The 22,867-nt window shown below is 41.6% G+C and overlaps 1 protein-coding gene across 1 annotated transcript; it reads left to right on the forward strand.

The window, feature by feature from the left end:
- The first annotated feature begins 3,829 nt into the window (after positions 1–3,829).
- On the forward strand, positions 3,830–22,229 carry LOC128221551 (E-selectin-like). The gene is made up of 11 exons (XM_052930157.1): positions 3,830–3,845; positions 5,251–5,394; positions 5,834–5,956; positions 6,404–6,505; positions 6,620–6,699; positions 7,023–7,094; positions 8,421–8,598; positions 10,510–10,616; positions 15,230–15,304; positions 21,895–21,952; positions 22,116–22,229. The coding sequence occupies exons 1-11, from the start codon at positions 3,830–3,832 to the stop codon at positions 22,166–22,168; spliced, it is 1,008 nt and encodes a 335-aa protein (XP_052786117.1). The 3' UTR covers positions 22,169–22,229.
- The last annotated feature ends 638 nt before the right edge of the window (positions 22,230–22,867 follow it).

Genomic DNA, 22,867 nt, shown 5'->3' on the forward strand with positions numbered 1-22,867 from the left:
TGTACCCCTGTGAATGTGAGTAGCGTCTTACAATACCCCCACATGTACCCCTGTGAATGTGAGTAGCGTCTTACAATACCCCCACATGTACCCCTGTGAATGTGAGTGGCGTCTTACAATACCCCCACATGTACCCCTGTGAATGTGAGTAGCGTCTTACAATACCTCCACATGTACACCTGGGAATGTGAGTAGCGTCTTACAATACCCCAATATGTACCCCTGGGAATGTGAGTAGCGTCTTACAATACCCCCACATGTACCCCTGTGAATGTGAGTGGCGTCTTACAATACACCCACATGTACCCCTGTGAATGTGAGTAGCGTCTTACAATACCCCCACATGTACCCCTGGGAATGTGAGTAGCGTCTTACAATACCCCCACATGTACCCCTGGGAATGTGAGTAGCGTCTTACAATTACCCCACATGTACCCCTGTGAATGTATATAGCGTCTTACAATACCCCCACATGTACCCTTGTGAATGTCAGCAGCGTCTTACAATACCCCCACATGTACCCCTGTGAATGTAAGTAGCGTCTAACAATACCCCCACATGTACTCCTGTGAATGTGAGTAGCGTCTTACAATACCCCCACATGTACTCCTGTGAATGTGAGTAGCGTCTTACAATACCCCCACATGTTCTCCTGTGAATGTGAGTAGCGTCTTACAATACCCCCACATGTACCCCTGTGAATCTGAAAAGCGTGTTACAATACCTCCACATGTACTCCTGTGAATGTGAGTAGCCTCTTACAATACCCCCACATGTACTCCTGTGAATGTGAGTAGCGTCTTACAATTATCCCACATGTACCCCTGTGAATGTATATAGCGTCTTACAATACCCCCACATGTACCCTTGTGAATGTGAGTAGCGTCTTACAATACCCCCACATGTACTCCTGTGAATGTGAGTGGTGTCTAACAATACCCCCATATATACTCCTGAAAGTGTGAGTAGCTTCTTACAATACCCACCATATGTACTCCTGTGAATGTGAGTAGCGTCTTACAATACCGCCACATGTACTCCTGTGAATGTGAGTGACGTCTTACAATACCCCCACATGTACTCCTGCGACTGTGAGTAGCGTCTTACAATACCCACCATATGTACTCCTGTGAATGTGAGATGCGTCTTACAATACCTCCACATGTACTCCTGTGAATGTGAGTAGCGTCTTACAATACCTCCACATGTACTCCTGTGAATGTGAGTAGCGTCTTACAATACCCCCACATGTACCCCTGTGAATGTGTGTAGCGTCTTGCAGTACCTCCACATGTACTCCTGTGAATGTGTGTAGCGTCTTACAATTCCCCCACATGTACCCCTGTGAATGTGAGTAGCGTCTTACAATTACCCTACATGTACCCCTGTGAATGTAAATAGCGTCTTACAATACCCCCACATGTACCCCTGTGAATGTGTGTAGCGTCTTACAATACCCCCACATGTACTCCTGTGAATATGAGTAGCGTCTTACAATTGCCCCACATGTACCCCTGTGAATGTAAAAAGCGTCTTACAATACCCCCACATGTACCCTTGTGAATGTGAGTAGCGTCTTACAATATCCCCACATGTACCCCTGTGAATGTAAATAGCGTCTTACAATACCCCCACATGTACTCCTGTGAATGTGAGTGGCGTCTTACAATATCCCCACATGTACCCCTGTGAATGTAAATAGCGTCTTACAATACCCCCACATGCACTCCTGTGAATGTGAGTAGCGTCTTACAATATCCCCACATGTACCCCTGTGAATGTAAATAGCGTCTTACAATACCCCCACATGTACTCCTGTGAATGTGAGTAGCGTCTTACAATATCCCCACATGTACCCCTGTGAATGTAAATAGCGTCTTACAATATCCCCACATGTACTCCTGTGAATGTGAGTGGCGTCTTACAATACCCCCACATGTACTCCTGCGAATGTGAGTAGCGTCTTACAATACCCCCACATGTACCCCTGTGAATGTGAGTAGCGTCTTACAGTACCCCCACATGTACTCCTGCGAATGTGAGCAGCGTCTTACAGTACCCCCACATGTACTCCTGTGAATGTGAGCAGCGTCTTACAATACCCCCACATGTACTCCTGCGAATGTCAGCAGCGTCTTACAATACCCCCACATGTACTCCTGCGAATGTGAGTAGCGTCTTACAATACCCCCACATGTACTCCTGCGAATGTGAGCAGCGTCTTACAGTACCCCCACATGTACTCCTGTGAATGTGAGTAGCGTCTTACAGTACCCCCATATGTACTCCTGTGAATGTGAGCAGCGTCTTACAGTACCCCCACATGTACTCCTGTGAATGTGAGCAGCGTCTTACAATACCCCCACATGTACTCCTGCGAATGTGAGCAGCGTCTTACAATACCCCCACATGTACTCCTGTGAATGTGAGTAGCGTCTTACAGTACCCCCCACATGTACTCCTGTGAATGTGAGTAGCGTCTTACAATACCCCCATATGTACTCCTGCGAATGTGAGCAGCGTCTTACAATACCCCCACATGTACTCCTGTGAATGTGAGTAGCGTCTTACAATACCCCCACATGTACTCCTGTGAATGTGAGTAGCGTCTTACAATACCCCAACATGTACTCCTGTGAATGTGAGTAGCGTCTTACATGACTCCCACATGTACTCCTGCGAATGTGAGTAGCGTCTTACATGACTCCCACATGTACCCCTGTGAATGTGAGTAGCGTCTTATAATATCCCCATATGTACTCCTGCGAGTGTGAGTAGCGTCTTACAATACCCCAACATGTACTCCTGCGAATGTGAGTAGCGTCTTACATGACTCCCACATGTACCCCTGTGAATGTGAGTAGCGTCTTACAATATCCCCACATGTACTCCTGCGAATGTGAGTAGCGTCTTACAATATCCCCACATGTACTCCTACGAATGTGAGTGACGTCTTACAATACCCCCACATGTACCCCTGGCAATGTGAGTAGCGTCTTACAATACCCCCACATGTTCTCCTGTGAATGTGAGTAGCGTCTTACAATACCCCCACATGTTCTCCTGTGAATGTGAGTGACGTCTTACAATACCCCCACATGTACTCCTGCAAATGTGTGTAGCGTCTTGCAATACCTCCACATGTACTCCTGCGTATGTGAGTAGCGTCTTACAATACCCCCACATGTATTCCTGCGAATGTGAGTAGCGTGTTACAATACCCCCACATGTACCCCTGTGAATGTGAGTGGCGTCTTACAATACCCCCACATGTACCCCTGTGAATGTGAGTGGCGTCTTACAATACCCCAACATGTACTCCTGTGAATGTGAGTAGCGTCTTACAATATCCCCACATGTACTCCTGTGAATGTGAGTAGCGTCTTACAATACCCCCACATGTACTCCTGCGAATGTGAGTAGCGTCTTACAATACCCCCACATGTACTCCTGCGAATGTGTGTAGCGTCTTGCAATACCTCCACATGTTCTCCTGTGAATGTGAGTAACGTCTTACAATACCCCCACATGTACTCCTGCGAATGTGAGTAGCGTCTTGCAGTACCTCCACATGTACTCTTGCGAATGTGAGTAGCGTGTTACAATACCCCCACATGTACCCCTGTGAATGTGAGTGGCGTCTTTCAATACCCCCACATGTACCCCTGTGAATGTGAGTGGCGTCTTACAATACCCCAACATGTACTCCTGTGAATGTAAATAGCGTCTTAAAATACCCCCACATGTACTCCTGTGAATGTGAGTAGCGTCTTACAATACCCCCACATGTACTCCTGCGAATGTGAGTAGCGTCTTACAATACCCCAACATGTACTCCTGTGAATGTGAGTAGCGTCTTACAATATCCCCACATGTACCCCTGTGAATGTGAGTAGCGTCTTACAATATCCCCACATGTACTCCTGTGAATGTGAGTAGCATCTTACAATACCCCCACATGTATTCCTGCGAATGTTAGTAGCGTCTTACAATACCCACCACATGTACTCCTGTGAATGTGAGTAGCGTCTTACAATACCCCCACATGTACTCTTGCGAATGTGAGTAGCGTCTTACAATACCCACCATATGTACTCCTGTGAAAAAGCATGTATACATGCTTTAAAATAGGAAACAATTTTAGGCCTCTAGACCTCCAGGCCGCTAACTTTACGTCGCTTGGCCGCTGAACGGCTTGATCGACTTTTTGGAAAAATGTGATAATCGCTTCAAATTGATAATTTGTGCATTAAAACAGTCAATCTATCATTGTTTCAGAAGGAAAGCATATAAAAATGCTTTGAAATAGAAAACAATTTATGCCGCCAAGAAATTTGTCGAAAACTGACATAAACTTGGTGTCGATGTGTACAATGCAATGAAACTTACTAACTGAAGTACCACATAGTTTACAATTTATTTATTTTTTCGCATTTTTTTTTTCGATTTTTCCATTAAAAAAGATTACTAGGTATGTCTATCTAGTAGAATTCATTCCTTATGCGTGATTGGCTAGTCGATGTTATTACGTGATATTACCAAGTTAGGTATATAGCTTAAATATTCCAACCGTTTAGGGTAAGCCTTCGTAGCACAGTGGAGTTACAACTATGATATCAAAGAGTAAACCATTCTATGAAATAATTGTCCTGAGCTTGTTACAAAAAATGGTGCCAATCTGGTGTACAGTCCTTTAAATGAATGAATAAAACATTGACTTATCATTGTTTTCAAAGAAACCGCATGAACTATTGCTTTGAAATAGAGAAAAAATAGGCCGCTAGGCCGCCAACTTCACGCCGCTACGCCCCTAATTACACGCCGCTAGGCCGCCAACTTCACACCGCTTGGCCGCTTACTTCACGCCGCTAGGCCGCTTGGCCGCTTACTTCACGCCGCTATGCCGCTCGGCCTCTAGGCTGCTATCTTCACGTACATAATGAAAAGAGTAAATTATACAAAACAAAAACAATCCAGTGCACCTTATACTGCCTTTTTATGTCATCCTTTTGCCTCACCTTCATCAAATGTGTTCATACGATTCTTTATATATAATATATATATATTTTCTTCAAATGACATCTTCACATATCTGATCGCATATGATTTGACTTTAATCTATCGAGCCCAAGATAAGAGTATTCATTCACCGGGGTGTATTTTTGTAAATTGACAAAATGTTACGATATATAGATGAAACCTTAAACACCATATTTCCATATATATATATAACAAACGCTTTACCACCAGATTATGCGTGCCTCAACTACCATCAATGCGGTCAAAACGGACGCTGCGTACCATGGACTCACTACCCGTTCTACTACTGTGAGTGTGACGCGGGATATTTCGGGAACACCTTCAACAACACCACTCACATGCACAACTGTAACAGTAAGTTTTAACATGTTGAGGTACAATTGTAAGCTAGAAAACATTTAATTGTGAGATTCTAAACTATGACAATCTATAACCTGATGGCATCCACTACTTGAAAGAGACATTGTACACGCGCCGAGAATATAAGCCCACAAAGTTTCAGATACTGTCAGCAACACGTTGTATAGGGTTAAATTGTTTAGACTTTATTTTATAGAGTTGTCGATACATGTGTATATCTAGAACTCAACTAACCATTCCACAGAGTAAGCCAGCGAAAGCAAATTGTTCCTATTCGAATTAAGGGGCAGATCATTACCGATTGTCATATAAAATCGTCCAATCGTCGAATGTCTTCAAAGCTCTTTAGCTGAATACTCGCAAACCTTCCAACAACCACTGACAGATGTTGTATCAATTGAGTAAACAGCGATTATGTCATTATAACTTTCAGAGCACGCGTGCCGTCTCCAGTCGTGCAGCCATCACGGTGCGTGTGTTCCGTCCATGGTCGACCCGTACTTCACCTGCATGTGTGACTACGGATATGCCGGGGACCAGTGTGAGAAGAAAGTCGGTGAGGGCCGTTGCTGATTTTGTTGGTTCATTCACAGAAGCAATGAGTTTGTAGTGCTGGTCTTTCACCCGCTTGTCATATATATTAAGGGACATATATATATATATAGTGTTATATATATAATGGGTGAACTCACTTTGCTACAATGCAAGGATTGGTATCACCTGTTTTCGTCCGCGTCCACAACGTCTTCCACAGAGTCAGACAAGTTTACCGAACGGTTTATACTTAGAACACCTGAATTGCCATACTTATTCGAAAAGATAAAAAAAAACAGACACCAAAAACAAACAGGTTAAAAAAAGGTATCAGGAATATTTTTTTGTGCTTGGCACTTGGATGACATTAAAATGATGTGTGATACTTTACAGTAATGCTACAGTAGTGAGTTTACCACATATTTTTTTAATCATTTAATGGTATTACAGCTATCTTTTATATGAACAGCAACTACAACGGGAGCTCCGCTTCAAACCATGACGTCATCAGCTGTTTCAAGCACGTCCACAGTGATCGTTCAGTCAACAACATCACCCAATAACATGACAGGCAAGCAAGTAAACTAAATAGTTAATCGACTTTTTTATAAAAACGTTTTTGATCGGCGATTCAAATAAACAATCTAAATATCGTATCCCATAAGTTCAACTTGTTCCGTTTCAGAGTACAAGTTTTGTCTGGCATGCACGGATGCAGTTTCTCCCCATACTTGCGACCACGTGACCAAATGCGGCATACACGAGGCAATAATTGTTTTCTTCATTCTAATAAGTAGTCCAACATTAAATTCAAAAGGATAAACTCGATATCAATAGTACGTACATTGAGGTAACTTCATCTAACCATACTTACTTATGGGTAGATGTACGCCGATCACGTGACTCAGCCCATGTCGGGTTCTACGAGAGCAAGCGGACCAGGGATGTGCTAATACAGTTTGCTGCCAGCTAGCCATCCTAAATCGGGCAATTAGGGTATTTTGTACGCTAAAGCGAATCAGGTCCTAGCATTTCTTTGTAGCAGTCAAGGCATGATTTGTTGTAAAGTTGATATGTAACTGTTTCAGAGTTGCTACGTTGATACATTCGTTACATCCATGGGAACACTTCGCTACAGCATGGGTTGTAGAGATGCATTGGTACGTTATTTTATGTTTGTATGTCGCTAGGCATACAGGCTTTTATAACCGTTAAATGGAAGTTACCCTCGGCAAATCGATACATTTAAATAGCGATGCGCGCACGGGCGTATCAACCCCAGCGCTGTTAGAACTGCGGTGGTTCATCGACCTTATTCACATTACCAATCTGCTCTTACAGTAACGGAACTGCGTTTTGCATCAGCTTGCTAAAAAGAGCGGTGTAATGAGTATTCATTATAGTTAGGAAAATATAGTGCGAATATGCTGCGTATTTTGCGAAGATAGCAATTAAAATACATTTGTAATATTAGAAAAAAACGCAATTATTTTAATATTGACGAGTTACGAAACGCAATATTGAAAACTGAACACGCAAATAAATTCAAAATGAACACATTCTGAAAACAAACATGTATATATCTGTGTTTACATTTTGGCCGCGGCTGGGGATCTAGGTTCAATCGGTTAAAACAAAATCTGTGTGAACGGATCCGGGCAGTTTTATTCCAAGGAAATAACCCGTTAAACTCGATCAATCCCGGAAAAAACATGAAACTTATTGAAGATACAATTAAATGCTCATTTGGCGTAAGACCAAAATATTTTGAATAAAATATTTATTTTTTTATCTTTTTCGATAATCAGTTTTTTGTTGATTGTTGTTCATTCATATATATGTTGTCTATATGTGATAATTCGGCGCTAACTCGACATTTCTTTATTTAGATTGTTAGTATGTACTTACACAGAATAAATGGTTATGCAGCAGTGCCTCATCAAAACATTTATTTGTGTACATACAAACAACATTTAGCCATTACTAAATGCATGTTGAACGCTTTAACAATTAAATTTAAAGCGTTTAAAGCGTTAACTCGCTTGCGGTCTGCTACGATTTATGAGCATAGCCACGTATTGATGAATAGAACAGCAAGAGTTTGAAGATTTCTTAGTTTGACTCAGTTATTTCAGCACAAAGCCTTGAGCATGTTTCATAATAGTATGCATATTAAATTTTGGAAACCACTGATATAAATATGTTCGTTTTGTCCATGCGTGGCATAGGTTGAGAGCAATACCGTGTAATTCAAATGACTGATATTCAAATAATTTGATTTAATCGAGTAGCAGCATAAAATCAAAACCTATTTGCGAAGGAATTCATTAGAATGCATGAACTGTATTTACATGATAACTCGTTGTTTAATTACATGACTTGCAAAACGTAGTTGGCCGAACTCCTTTCAACGCTTTTAGCGCTTTGATTACACGATTGCCATTGTGTTTTTCGTGTGAACAGTCTGTAATTGAATTTAATCCCAGCAATGCGAAACGCCTGTATCGCGAAGTAGGAAGTCAAGTTCTGAGAGTGTCGCCGAGGACAACTCGGGAAATTCCAAGGCTTCAACCGAGTCCTACAGTGAAGACTCGGGTGTTCCCATCGTTTGTTCCGTGTGTTGTAACGGCTCCTTGTGTAATAGTGGCGGCTGCGGATATGACCGTAAGTTTTGAAAAAGTAAATATTCAGAGTTCTATACGTTTATGGTTCCATAAGGGTATGGTCTGTGATTGTAAGAACTGTTAAACCTGCTCTATAAGGGTATGGTCTATGAAATGTTAAACCTGCTCCATAAGGGTATGGTCTGTGATAGTAAGAACTGTTAAACCTGCTCCATAAGGGTATGGTCTGTGATAGTAAGAACTGTTAAACCTGCTCCATGTTAAATCTTCTCCAAAAGGGTATGGTCTGCGATTGTAAGAACTGTTAAACCTGCTCCCTTCGGGGATGGTATGTAATTGCAAGAACTAATAAACCTGCTTAGTAAGGGTATGGTCTGTGATTGTTAGTACTTTTAAACCTGCTCCATAAGGGTATGGTCTGTGAGAGTAAGAACTGTTAAACCTGCTCTGTAAGGGTATGATCTGTGATTTTAAAAACTGTTAAACCTGCTCCATAAGGGTATGGTCTGTGAGAGTAAAAACTGTTAAACCTGCTATGTAAGGGTATGGTCTGTGATTTTAAAAACTGTTAAACCTGCTCCATAAGGGTATGGTCTGTGATTGTAAGAACTGTTAAACCTGCTATGTAAGGGTATGGTCTGTGATTTTAAAAACTGTTAAACCTGCTCCATAAGGGTATGGTCTGTGATTGTAAGAACTGTTAAACCTGCTATGTAAGGGTATGGTCTGTGATTGTAAAAACTGTTAAACCTGCTCCATAAGGGTATGGTCTGTGATTGTTAGTACTTTTAAACCTGCTCCATAAGGGTATGGTCTGTGAGAGTAAGAACTGTTAAACCTGCTCTGTAAGGGTATGATCTGTGATTGTAAGAACTGTTAAACCTGCTCCATAAGGGTATGGTCTGTGATTGTAACAACTAATTAACCTGCCCTGTAGGGTATGGTCTGTGATTGTAAGAATTGTTAAACCTGCTCCATGAGGGTATTTTCTGTGATTGTAAGTACTGTTAAACCTGCTCCATAAAGGTATGGTCTGTGATTGTAAGAACTGTTAAACCTTCTCCTTAAGGGTATGGTCTGTATTTGTAAGTACTGTTAAACCTGCTTTATAAGGAAATGATCTGTGATTGTAAGGACTGTTTAACATGCTCCAGAAGGGTATGGTCTGTGATTGTAAGTTCTGTTGAACCTGCTATCTAAGGGTAGGGTCTGTTATTTAAAGAACAGTTCCGTCTATAACATTAATATACCAAAGAAATTAGATTAAGATTAAACTATTGGTGAAAGACCTTGCTTTAGGTACGCGTATTTCTATTTTGTTTGAATGTTATGTTCGTTTTATGTTATATATTTAAGAAATGGATCGCGGGATTAATGTAATTATCGCAGTATGAACGCAGTTGGGCTGATTTAAGTGTGTGGAGTCCGCAGGACTCCGCGCGGACTTTGACCAGCCCTACTGCGTTCATTTCCCCGATAATGAAACTGCTCACGCAATTCATTCCTTATATTTACACCAAAAGTTCAATATTTTATTCAAGAATTGTTAAAAAATACTTCATTTCATTTATGAAAACCTTATGAAAATTATTAATATGGAATATTTCTGACCCATTCTGTAAATAAAACGACCCAACCGTAACCGGAAACAGTTTACTAATTTAACGCGGTCAAAAATAATCACTAACAATCACATAAAATTGAAACACTAATGACAACAATACATTTAACATCATAAATTAACGCATTCTAACGTGTTTTTTTCGGAGCCTTCTGGCACATGTTTAAAAAGGATAAACAATTTTTAATATACATGTATATTAGTATGCGCTGGTTCGCGATCCGAACATATCCGATAATATTTGTGTTTTAATTCAATCAATGCATATTAAGTTTTATGTTCCTTACCGTAAAGTAGTAGCACATCTTTTTTTCAATCTATAATTTTCAGAGTTTCCGGTGTTTTCCGCTAACACTCGTGGTCCTGTGTGCTTCGACTGCGCCCAACAACGTAGAACCGACGACTGCGACAAAATACGTATCTGTAGTAGGGATGAGGTAAGTATATATAGTCAAAAACATTTGCATTGTCCGTCTGTCTATCTGCGTCCCAGTAGAGATGAAGTAAGTACAGTCGAACCTCGTTATGTCGACTTTTTCGGGTCCTAGTGAAAAAAGTCGACATAACGAAAAGTCGACTCATCCGAATTACAAAAAATATCACCAACTCCAACAGGTTTGAGTTGGATTGTACGATGTTTACATCCACAATTGAACGGTATTGTTAAATATTTTCGTCGTGAAAACAGCAAACTTATTATTGAAAAATAAAGTGAAACAAAAGAAGAATTATTTGTGTCAATTTTATTTCTTTTACGTTTATGGATCACACAAAACACATATAAAACCACAATTGCATACATTTGTATATTGTAAGATTTTATACCTGGTCCTTCTCTGAATTGGTCGACCAGAGCAGTGGAACTAACATTTGGCATTTTGAAGTTATTCTTTCTGTTCCCATTCGGGATTGATATCTAATCAATAAATGTCTCTTTAATTAAATACAAACAACTTTAATTATTCGCATTTACCAATTACATTTTTGTATCCCCAATTATGACAGTTTATTATATTGACACGCACGGTATTATGCGACATGCCGCAAACCGTCATGAATATTTTCACACCTACGTCTCGATTTACTGTTCGACATAAAGAACATAGGAAATGTGTATAATTCGACCACTGGGACTTAAAAACGAGGTCGACATAGCGAAAAAGTCGAGATTATAAGTATCTTCCATGGCCGAGAGTGTAAGATAGGTTTATTCCGAACCGAGCGTAGGGTGTTTTGCGGAAACGAGGCTTACCGAGTTTCCGCAAAACACCCTGCGCGAGGGTCGGGATGATCCTTTCTTACACGAGCGGCTATGGTAGATGCTTTTTCTCCCACCTCAGTTAAAGAAAATTAAGTAAAAATGTATTTTTTTGCCGGAACTCTTTTTTGCTTAGTGAAAATAATTGCGTACGGATATGTAATAATTCGTGGTTGTCATGGATATTCTCGCAGTGATTCAGAGCATGTAAATGGTCTGATCGGTCTTTAAATAGTTCTAAGAAGAGTGAAGCATTATTTCTTGAAAGGTGCGTGCAAACTGTTTTCTAGTGACATTTGAAGCGAGAAATAATTAACTCGCGTTCTAAATATTGCCACCAGACAAGGTTTCCATGATGCTCTACAGACGACAGTTTTCAACAAGGGAGGAAATTACAATGTGGTGACCATTAAAAGAAGTTCCATACGGGCATTTTATCTTCGCCCGTGGGCAAGATAAGAATTTCTAGCAAGGTTAAATTAATGGATCTACTTATCTGAGGTGGGAGGAAAAAAATCGACACAAACAGATTTATTTTATATAGAATAAGAAGGAATAAATTCGGGACCGGAAAAAAAAGTCGACATAACCGGAAAGTCGACATAGCGAGGTTCGACTGTAGATATAGCCAGAAACATTCGCACTGCCCGACTGACTATCTTCGTCACACTAACTTGTCCCAGTAGAGATGAAGTAAGTTGACATAGGCAAAACATTCTCACTGTCCGTCTGACAATCTGCGTCACACTAACTTGTCCCAGTTGGGATGCATTAAGTTCATATAGGCAAAACATTCTCACTGTCCGTCTGACAATCTGCGTCACACTAACTTGTCCCAGTAGGGATGAAGTAAGTAGATATAGCCAAACACATTCTCAATGTCCGTCTGACTATCTGCGTCACACTAACTTGTCCCAGTAGGGATGAAGTAAGTAGATATAGCCAAACACATTCTCAATGTCCGTCTGACTATCTGCGTCACACTAACTTGTCCCAGTAGGGATGAAGTAAGTAGATATAGCCAAACACATTCTCAATGTCCGTCTGACTATCTGCGTCACACTAACTTGTCCCAGTAGGGATGAAGTAAGTAGATATAGCCAAACAAATTCTCAATGTCCGTCTGACTATCTGCGTCACACTAACTTGTCCCAGTAGGGATGAAGTAAGTAGATATAGCCAAACAAATTCTCAATGTCCGTCTGACTATCTGCGTCACACTAACTTGTCCCAGTAGGGATGAAGTAAGTAGATATAGCCAAACACATTCTCAATGTCCGTCTGACTATCTGCGTCACACTAACTTGTCCCAGTAGGGATGAAGTAAGTAGATATAGCCAAACACATTCTCAATGTCCGTCTGACTATCTGCGTCACACTAACTTGTCCCAGTAGGGATGAAGTAAGTAGGTATAGCCAAACACATTCACAATGTCCGTCTGACTATCTGCGTCACCCTAACTTGTTCCAGTAGGGATGAAGTAAGTAGATATAGCCAAACACATTCTCAATGTCCGTCTGACTATCTGCGTCACACTAACTTGTCCCAGTAGGGATGAAGTAAGTAGATATAGCCAAACACATTCTCAATGTCCGTCTGACTATCTGCGTCACACTAACTTGTCCCAGTAGGGATGAAGTAAGTAGATATAGCCAAACACATTCACAATGTCCGTCTTACTATCTGCGTCACACTAACTTGTCCCAGTAGGGATGAAGTAAGTAGATATAGCCAAACACATTCTCAATGTCCGTCTGACTATCTGCGTCACACTAACTTGTCCCAGTAGGGATGAAGTAAGTAGGTATAGCCACACAAATTCTCAATGTCCGTCTGACTATCTGCGTCACACTAACTTGTCCCAGTAGGGATGAAGTAAGTAGATATAGCCAAACACATTCTCAATGTCCGTCTGACTATCTGCGTCACCCTAACTTGTTCCAGTAGGGATGAAGTAAGTAGATATAGCCAAACACATTCTCAATGTCCGTCTGACTATCTGCGTCACACTAACTTGTCCCAGTAGGGATGAAGTAAGTAGATATAGCCAAACACATTCTCAATGTCCGTCTGACTATCTGCGTCACACTAACTTGTCCCAGTAGGGATGAAGTAAGTAGATATAGCCAAACACATTCACAATGTCCGTCTTACTATCTGCGTCACACTAACTTGTCCCAGTAGGGATGAAGTAAGTAGATATAGCCAAACACATTCTCAATGTCCGTCTGACTTTCTGCGTCACACTAACTTGTCCCAGTAGGGATGAAGTAAGTAGGTATAGCCACACAAATTCTCAATGTCCGTCTGACTATCTGCGTCACACTAACTTGTTCCAGTAGGGATGAAGTAAGTAGGTATAGCCACACAAATTCTCAATGTCCGTCTGATTATCTGCGTCACACTAACTTGTCCCAGTAGGGATGAAGTAAGTAGATTTAGCCAAACACATTCTCAATGTCCGTCTGACTATCTGCGTCACACTAACTTGTCCCAGTAGGGATGAAGTAAGTAGATATAGCCAAACACATTCACAATGTCCGTCTGATTATCTGCGTCACACTAACTTGTTCCAGTAGGGACGAAGTAAGTAGATATAGCCAAACACATTCTCAATGTCCGTCTGACTATCTGCGTCACCCTAACTTGTCCCAGTAGGGATGAAGTAAGTAGGTATAGCCAAACAAATTCTCAATGTCCGTCTGATTATCTGCGTCACACTAACTTGTCCCAGTAGGGATGAAGTAAGTAGGTATAGCCACACAAATTCTCAATGTCCGTCTGATTATCTGCGTCACACTAACTTGTTCCAGTAGGGATGAAGTAAGTAGGTATAGCCAAACACATTCTCAATGTCCGTCTTACTATCTGCGTCACACTAACTTGTCCCAGTAGGGATGAAGTAAGTAGGTATAGCCAAACACATTCTCAATGTCCGTCTGACTATCTTCGTCACACTAACTTGTCCCAGTAGGGATGAATTAAGTAGGTATAGCCAAACAAATTCTCAATGTCCGTCTGACTATCTGCGTCACACTAACTTGTCCCAGTAGGGATGAAGTAAGTAGATATAGCCAAACACATTCACAATGTCCGTCTTACTATCTGCGTCACACTAACTTGTCCCAGTAGGGATGAAGTAAGTAGATATAGCCAAACACATTCACAATGTCCGTCTGACTATCTGCGTCACACTTGACTCAGCTACCAATTTTATCAAGTACACTTGAATTTCGAGCAAACGGACTGGAACAGCAACAGTAGGAGGTGGGTTGTGCACAATGTATCGGCCAGAGGTTAATTGGTTAATACTTCGATCATTCTCGGGCACACATCTGATTGGATTAGAGCAAAGTCTACAACAGAACGGTAGCCTCCTGAGAAAAATGTGTACACCTTAGAAAATTAAACACCGCATACATCTTTAAAAAAAATCAGAACATTTGCGTTTTAACCTTTCATCGCCAATTAATGAAATAGCAAAGACATACCTCATGCGTGCATCCAGTTTAAAAGTAAGAGACAAATGAACTGGACGTGAAACCCATGACGCCGACATTGTTGGGTTATAGTTTTGCATTTACCTTTAAGTGATATTGAACTTGAAGAACACAATTGTTTTGGCATCACTTCCGCAGACCGATTAATCACCATCTTTACCAAACCTGAACTTGATAATTGTTTCATTATCACATACAATGTAATGAGCCTTTCATTTGTTTTAGTTGAAATTAATTTTAATTGACAAAAACACTCTCAGCTGATCGACTATGTGTGTTTGACTTTTTTAGGTTTGCGAACTTCGGAAGACGACAGTCGGTACAGATAGCGAGATTCTCTGGACAACGCAGTGCCTCCACACTAACGTGAGTATATGGACGTGTATGTACGTGCCTCCACACTAACGTGAGTACATGGACGTGTATGTACGTGCCTCCACACTGACGTGAGTACATGGACGTGTATGTACGTGCCTCCACACTAACGTGAGCACATGAACGTGTATGTACATGCCTCCGTGTGTACGTGCCTCCACACTAACGTTGATCATAACATTTTGATAGACGTACTTCATAATCAGTATGGAATGTGTGGTACTGCGTTAAATTGGCTAGAGTCGTATCTAAGACCACGGAATTGTAGAGTCAGTGTTAATACGTCTCTATCATCACCCCGTCCATTAGAATGTAGCGTTCCCCAAGGAAGCTGTTTGGGTCCCTGGCTATATCTTACCTATGCTGGTACTTTGTTTGATGTTATTCCTCCGTCGATGTTGGTGTACGGGTTCGCTGATGATCATATCGCCCACAAATGCTTTAGTCCGGCGTCTCAAATACATGAACAGCAAAATATTCACGAACTAGAAACATGTGCAGTTACGATCAACAAGTGGATGAACGCAAACAAACTAAAAATGAACGCTTCCAAAGCAGAATTCATTATGTTTGGCAGTAAGGCTCAACTAAATAAATGTGTCACTACAAATATAGATATTGCTGGTGATGCTGTACACCGAGAAAGCTGCATTTAGATACTTAGGTGCCTTTCTTGACGAAACCTTATCCTTTAAGGAACACGTAAAGCGTAAATGCCGCACTGCAATGCTGAACTTTTTCAGGGTGAAGTGTATGCGAAAATATTTAACCCGAGCTGCAACAGAAATTCTTTTACTTTCACTTGTTATCTCTCATTTGGACTACTGTAACCTTATATTGTATGGTATTTCTGAGATAGAGTTAACCAAAATGCAGCGCATCCAAAATATGTGCACAAAATTAGTTTTTAACCGAGGCAATTATGACGGGGCCAAGCAAGCTCTCTTTGATCTGCACTGGCTGCCAATAAAGGCTAGAATCAATTTCAAGATATTGACAGTTATGTTCAACTGTGGCACTGGTAGGGCTCCTGCTTATTTGACTGAGTTATTGTCCGAGAGTGTAAGTCGTAGACAAGGATTAAGATCAGCTAGTCACCCTGGTATCAAGTATGATGTACCATATAACAAGAGAACAAGGTTTAACGATAGAAGTTTTTGCACAATCGGACCAAAACTATGGAATAATCTGCCATTGTATATTAAGCAGTCAGTGTCTATAGATGTGTTCAAGAAAAACTCAAAACTCACTATTTTACACAGTTTTATGACTTGTTTTAAAACCGACTCCGATAAGAAATGTCTGATATTGTATTTGATTTTTTAACGTCTTAGATTTCTTTTTCATTTTTTATCGGTTGTTTTGACCAATTATGTATTTACTTGATGTACATATATTACTACTTTAGTCAACTTTAATCTAATGAATGTTGCAAGTTTTAATATCTTATTGTTTAATTGCTTCAAATATTATATTGGATATATAGAGTATGCATGTATTGTACAACGCCATTGAATATTATGTATAAAAATAGGCGTTTAATCAAATAAACACGTTTAACTTTTAACGTGAGTACATGGACGTGTATGTACATGCCTCCACACTAACGTGAGTACATGGACGTGAATGTACGTGCCTCCACACTACTAACGTGAGTACATGGACGTGTATGCACGTGCCTCCACACTTCTAACGTGAGTACATGGACGTGTGTGTACGTACCTCCACACTACTAACGTGAGTACATGGACGTGTGTGCACGTGCCTCCACACTTCTAACGTGAGTACATGGACGTGTGTGTACGTGCCTCCACACTACTAACGTGAGTACATGGACGTGTGTGCACGTGTCTCCACACTACTAACATGAGTACATGGACGTGTGTGCACATGTCTCCACACTACTAACATGAGTACATGGACGTTTATGTACGTGCCTCCACACTACTAACGTGAGTACATGGACGTGAATGTACGTGCCTCCACACTACTAACGTGAGTACATGGACGTGTCTGCACGTGCCTCCACACTAATAACGTGAGCACATGAACGTGTGTGCACGTGTCTCCACACTACTAACATGAGTACATGAACGTTTATGTACGTGCCTCCACACTACTAACGTGAGTACATGGACGTGAATGTACGTGCCTCCACACTACTAACGTGAGTACATGGACGTGTGTGCACGTGCCTCCACACTACTAACGTGAGCACATGAACGTGTGTGCACATGTCTCCACACTACTAACGTGAGTACATGGACGTTTATGTACGTGCCTCCACACTACTAACGTGAGTACATGAACGTGTATGTACGTGCCTCCACACTACTAACGTGAGTACATGGACGTGTGTGCACGTGCCTCCACACTACTAACGTGAGCACATGAACGTGTGTGCACGTGTCTCCACACTACTAACATGAGTACATGAACGTTTATATACGTGCCTCCACACTAACGTGAGCACATGAACGTGTGTGTACGTGCCTCCACACTTCTAACGTGAGCACATGACACGTTCCTCCACACTTCTAACGTGAGTACATGGACGTGTGTGCACGTGTCTCCACACTACTAACATGAGAACATGAACGTTTATATACGTGCCTCCACACTAACGTGAGCACATGAACGTGTGTGTACGTGCCTCCACACAACTAACGTGAGTACATGAACGTGTGTGCACGTGCCTCCACACTAACGTGAGTACATGGACGTGTGTGTACGTGCCTCCACACTACTAACATGAGTACATGGACGTTAATGTACGTGCCTCCACACTTACGTGAGTACATGAACGTGTGTGTACGTGCCTCCACAACACTAACGTGAGTACATGGACGTGTGTGCACGTGCCTCCACACTAACGTGAGTACATGGACGTGTGTGTACGTGCCTCCACACTACTAACGTGAGTACATGGACGTTTATGTACGTGCCTCCACACTTACGTGAGTACATGGACGTGTGTGCACGTGCCTCAACACTAACGTGAGTACATGGACGTGTGTGCACGTGCCTCCACACTAACGTGAGTACATGGACGTGTGTGTACGTGCCTCCACACTACTAACGTGAGTACATGGACGTATATGTACGTGCCTCCACACTAACGTGAGTACATGAGCGTGTGTGTACGTGCCTCCACACTAACGTGAGCACATGAACGTGTATGTACGTGCCTCCACACTAACGTGAGCACATGAACGTGTATGTACATTAGGCTTTCTTGTACTGCATCGGAAACACATACAGTTTATGCGGGGAACAAAACTTTAAAACAACCTTAAAACATTGCCATAAATATTTTTTTGTGTTTTGTTTTATTCATTTTTAGGCAGGAGCCCTCAGGCCTACATACTTACCGCAAATGGAAATGAGGTATCGCCAGATCTACGTTTTGACATGATATGTTAAAATAATGAATGTTTCTTGATACGAAATGGGACGTATAGTAATATGCGGTTTAAAATAGTGCGAATTAATAGACCACTTCATTTAAATACGTTCATAAGATTGCAACGGTGAGGAACCGAGGGGAACATATTAACACATGGAAGCCCATTGACACGTGAATTCGTATTGTACCAGCCAATTGTCAAACGTATTCGTAACATGGAAGCCTATCGTTAAATGTACTCACAATCTGAAAGCACATTGCACCAGGTATTCGTAACATGGAAGCCTATCGTTAAATGTACTCACAATCTGGAAGCACATTGCACCACGTATTCGTAACATGGAAGCCTATCGTTAAATGTACTCACAATCTGGAAGCACATTGCACCACGTATTCGTAACATGGAAGCCTATCGTTAAATGTACTCAAAATCTGGAAGCACATTGCACCAAGTATTCGTAACATGGAAGCCTATCGTTAAATGTACTCACAATCTGGAAGCACATTGCCCCAGGTGTTCGTAACATGGAAGCCTATCGTTAAATGTACTCACAATCTGGAAGCACATTGCACCAGGTGTTCGTAACATGGAAGCCTATCGTTAAATGTACTCAAAATCTGGAAGCACATTGCACCAGGTATTCGTAACATGGAAGCCTATCGTTAAATGTACTCAAAATCTGGAAGCACATTGCACCAGGTATTCGTAACATGGAAGCCTATCGTTAAATGTACTCACAATCTGGAAGCACATTGCACCACGTATTCGTAACATGGAGACCTATCGTTAAATGTACTCAAAATCTGGAAGCACATTGCACCAGGTATTCGTAACATGGACGCCTATCGTTAAATGTACTCAAAATCTGGAAGCACATTGCACCAGGTGTTCGTAACATGGAAGCCTATCGTTAAATGTACTCAAAATCTGGAAGCACATTGCACCAGGTGTTCGTAACATGGAAGCCTATCGTTATATGTACTCACAATCTGGAAGCAAATTGCACCAGGTGTTCGTAACATGGAAGCCTATCGTTAAATGAACTCACAATCTGGAAGCACATTGCACCAGGTGTTCGCAGCATGGAAGCCTATCGTTAAATGTACTCACAATCTGGAAGCACATTGCACCAGGTGTTCGTAACATGGAAGCCTATCGTTACATGTACTCACAATCAGGAAGCACATTGAACCAGGTGTTCGTAACATGAAGGCCCATTGTCTCATGTAATCCAAACATGGAAGACTATTGCTAAATGTATTCCTAACCTGGAAACCCATCGCCTCATGTATTCGTAACCTAGAAACCCATCGCCACATGTATTCGTAACCTGAAAGCCCATTGCCACATATATTCGCAACATGGAAGCCCATTGTCACATGTATTCGTAACCTGGAAGCCCATTGTCACATGTATTCGTAACATGGAAGCCCATTGTGACATGTATTCGCAACCTGGAAGCCCATTACCACATGTATTCGATACGTGGAAGCCCATTGCCACATGTATTCGATACGTGGAAGCCCATTGCCACATGTATTCGATACGTGGAAGGCCATTGCCTAATATATTCGATACGTGGAAGCCCATTGCCACATGTATCCGTAACCACGAGGTCTAATGTCACATATAATCGCAACGTGGAAATCCATTGTCATATGTATTCGCAACATGGAAGCCCAAAACCACATGTATTTGCATCCTTGAAGCCCATTGCCACATGTATTTGTAAACTGGAAGCCCATAGCCACATGTATTCGAAACCTGGAAGCCCATTGTCATATGTTTTCGTAACCTGGAAGCCCATTGCCACATGTATTCGTAACCTGGCAGCCCATTGTCACATTTTTTTTAACATGAAAGTCCATTGCCACATGTATTCGCAACCTGGAAGCCCATTATCACATGTATTCGCAACCTGGAAGCCCATTGCCACATGTATTCGCAACCTGGAAGCCCAATATCACATGTATTTGCAACCTGGAAGCCCATTGCCACATGTATTCGCAACCTGGAAGCCCATTGGCACATGTATTCGCAACCTGGAAGCCCATTGCCACATGTATTCGCAACCTGGAAGCCCATTGTCACATGTTTTCGCAACATGGAAGCTCATTGCCACATGTATTCGCAACATGAGTGCCCGTAGCCACATGTATTCGGAACCTGGAAGCCCATTGTCTCATGTATTAGTAACATAGAAGCCCTATGCCACATGTATTCATAACCTGGAAAACCATTTTCACCGTAACCTGGAAGCCCATTGCCACATGTATTCGTAACCTGGAAGCCCATTGTCACATGTATTCGTAACCTGGAGGCCCATTGTCACATGTATTCTTAACCTGGAAGCCCACTGTCACATGTATTCGTAACCTGGAAGCCCATTGTCACATGTATTCGCAACCTGGAAGCTCATTGCCACATGTATTCGCAACCTGGAAGCCCATTGTCACATGTATTCGCAACCTGGAGGCCCATTGCCACATGTATTCGTAACCTTGAAACCCATTGCCACATGTATTCGCAACCTGGAAGCCTATTGTCACATGTATTCGTAGCATTGAAGCCCATTTCCACATGTATTCGTAACATTGAAGCCCATTGCCACATGTATTCGCAACCTGGAAGCCCGTAGCCACATGCATTCGTAACATAGAAGCCCATTGTCACAAGCAATCGTTACTTTGAAGCCCATTGTCACAAGCAATCGTTACTTTGAAGCCCATTGTCACAAGCAATCGTTACTTTGAAGCCCATTGTCACAAGTAATCGTTACTTTGAAGCCCATTGTCACAAAAAAATCGTTACTTTGAAGCCCATTGTCACAAGCAATCGTTACTTTGAAGCCAGTTGTCACAAGCAATCGTTACTTTGAAGCCCATTGTCACAAGCAATCGTTAGTTTGAAGCCCATTGTCACAAGCAATCGTTACTTTGAAGCCCATTGTCACATGGATTCGTCCCCGGGAATTACTTTGGCAAATTTTTTCATTAACTGGAAACTTATGATTCGTTAACTGAAAACTTTATAGTATATGTTCGTAACGGGAAAGCCCATTGTCACATTTACGCCTGACCTGGATGCCCATTAGTATACACTTTTTACCTAACACCTCTCTCAGGGTAAAAGTTCGCGTCACAAGATTGATATCGATGTGTTTTGTTTTATCAGGCATGCCCAGCCGCTACTTCACACATTCTTGTTGGCAGGAAACGTCAATCCACAGCGGGTAAGCACTTATGCTTAGTGTTTACATTATTGAATTATGTTAGTTATATACGAATTATATCTACCGAATTACGAATTAAAGGCCATATTGATTGTGAGTAGCGGTTACCAACCTTATCAATGTTTCGGTATGATGTTTAACCAAATATTGCTATTGTTTACAGGTTTGGCTGACAATATGTGTTGTGGTGAAGACCTATGCAACCACGTCGTGTAGAGTTGCCATTTCGTGTACTATGTTTGCAAACTACATAGTAAATAAATTCTATTATTTTGTTGGATGTATTCTAGACAAATTTTTCACGTATGCACGATATATATGACCATGTCTTAAAGGTAAGGTTAAATTCGCAATTAATAGTTTTCATCAGGATATATCTACATCTACAGTCATATAAAACGTTACCCCGCGATTCGTTACAAGCTATACATGCCATACACGTTGGACTTTTGTGTGGCCCTTTGTTTTAAACCCATTCAATCTTTCTGTCCCTTGCCTTTAAACCCGTTCAATCGTGTGTGTCCCTTGGCTTTAAACACGTTTTATCTTGTGCGTCGCCTGTCTTGCCTCTTGGCTTTAACCTCTTTCAAAAGTGTACCCTGGCTTCAAACCGTTCAATCTTATGTGTCCCCTGGTTTTAAACCCGTTCAATAGTGTGTGTGTGTCACCTTGCCTTTAACCTGTACAAGCTTGTGTTTGTTTCCCCTTGCTTTAAATCCGTTCAATAGTTTGTGTCTCCTGTCTTGAAACCTGTACAGTCTTGTGCCCCCCTGGCTTTAAACCTTGTTTAATCTTTAGTGTCCTCTTGCTTTAAACCCCGTTCAAGTATTTGTGTCCCCTGACATTAAACCTGTACAATCTTGTGTGTCCACTGTCTTTACACTTCGTTCAAGCGTTTGTATCCCTTGGCTTTAA

Source organism: Mya arenaria, chromosome 16 (assembly GCF_026914265.1).
Source record: "Mya arenaria isolate MELC-2E11 chromosome 16, ASM2691426v1".
In the NCBI taxonomy this organism is placed as follows: domain Eukaryota; kingdom Metazoa; phylum Mollusca; class Bivalvia; order Myida; family Myidae; genus Mya; species Mya arenaria.

Bases quoted from the DNA above. Each gene is read 5' to 3' on its own strand.
- LOC128221551 (XM_052930157.1), top strand. The intron at 5,957-6,403 runs GTGAGGGCCGTT...TTATATGAACAG, and splicing joins CCAGTGTGAGAAGAAAGTCG to CAACTACAACGGGAGCTCCG. The intron at 8,599-10,509 runs GTAAGTTTTGAA...TATAATTTTCAG, and splicing joins TGGCGGCTGCGGATATGACC to AGTTTCCGGTGTTTTCCGCT.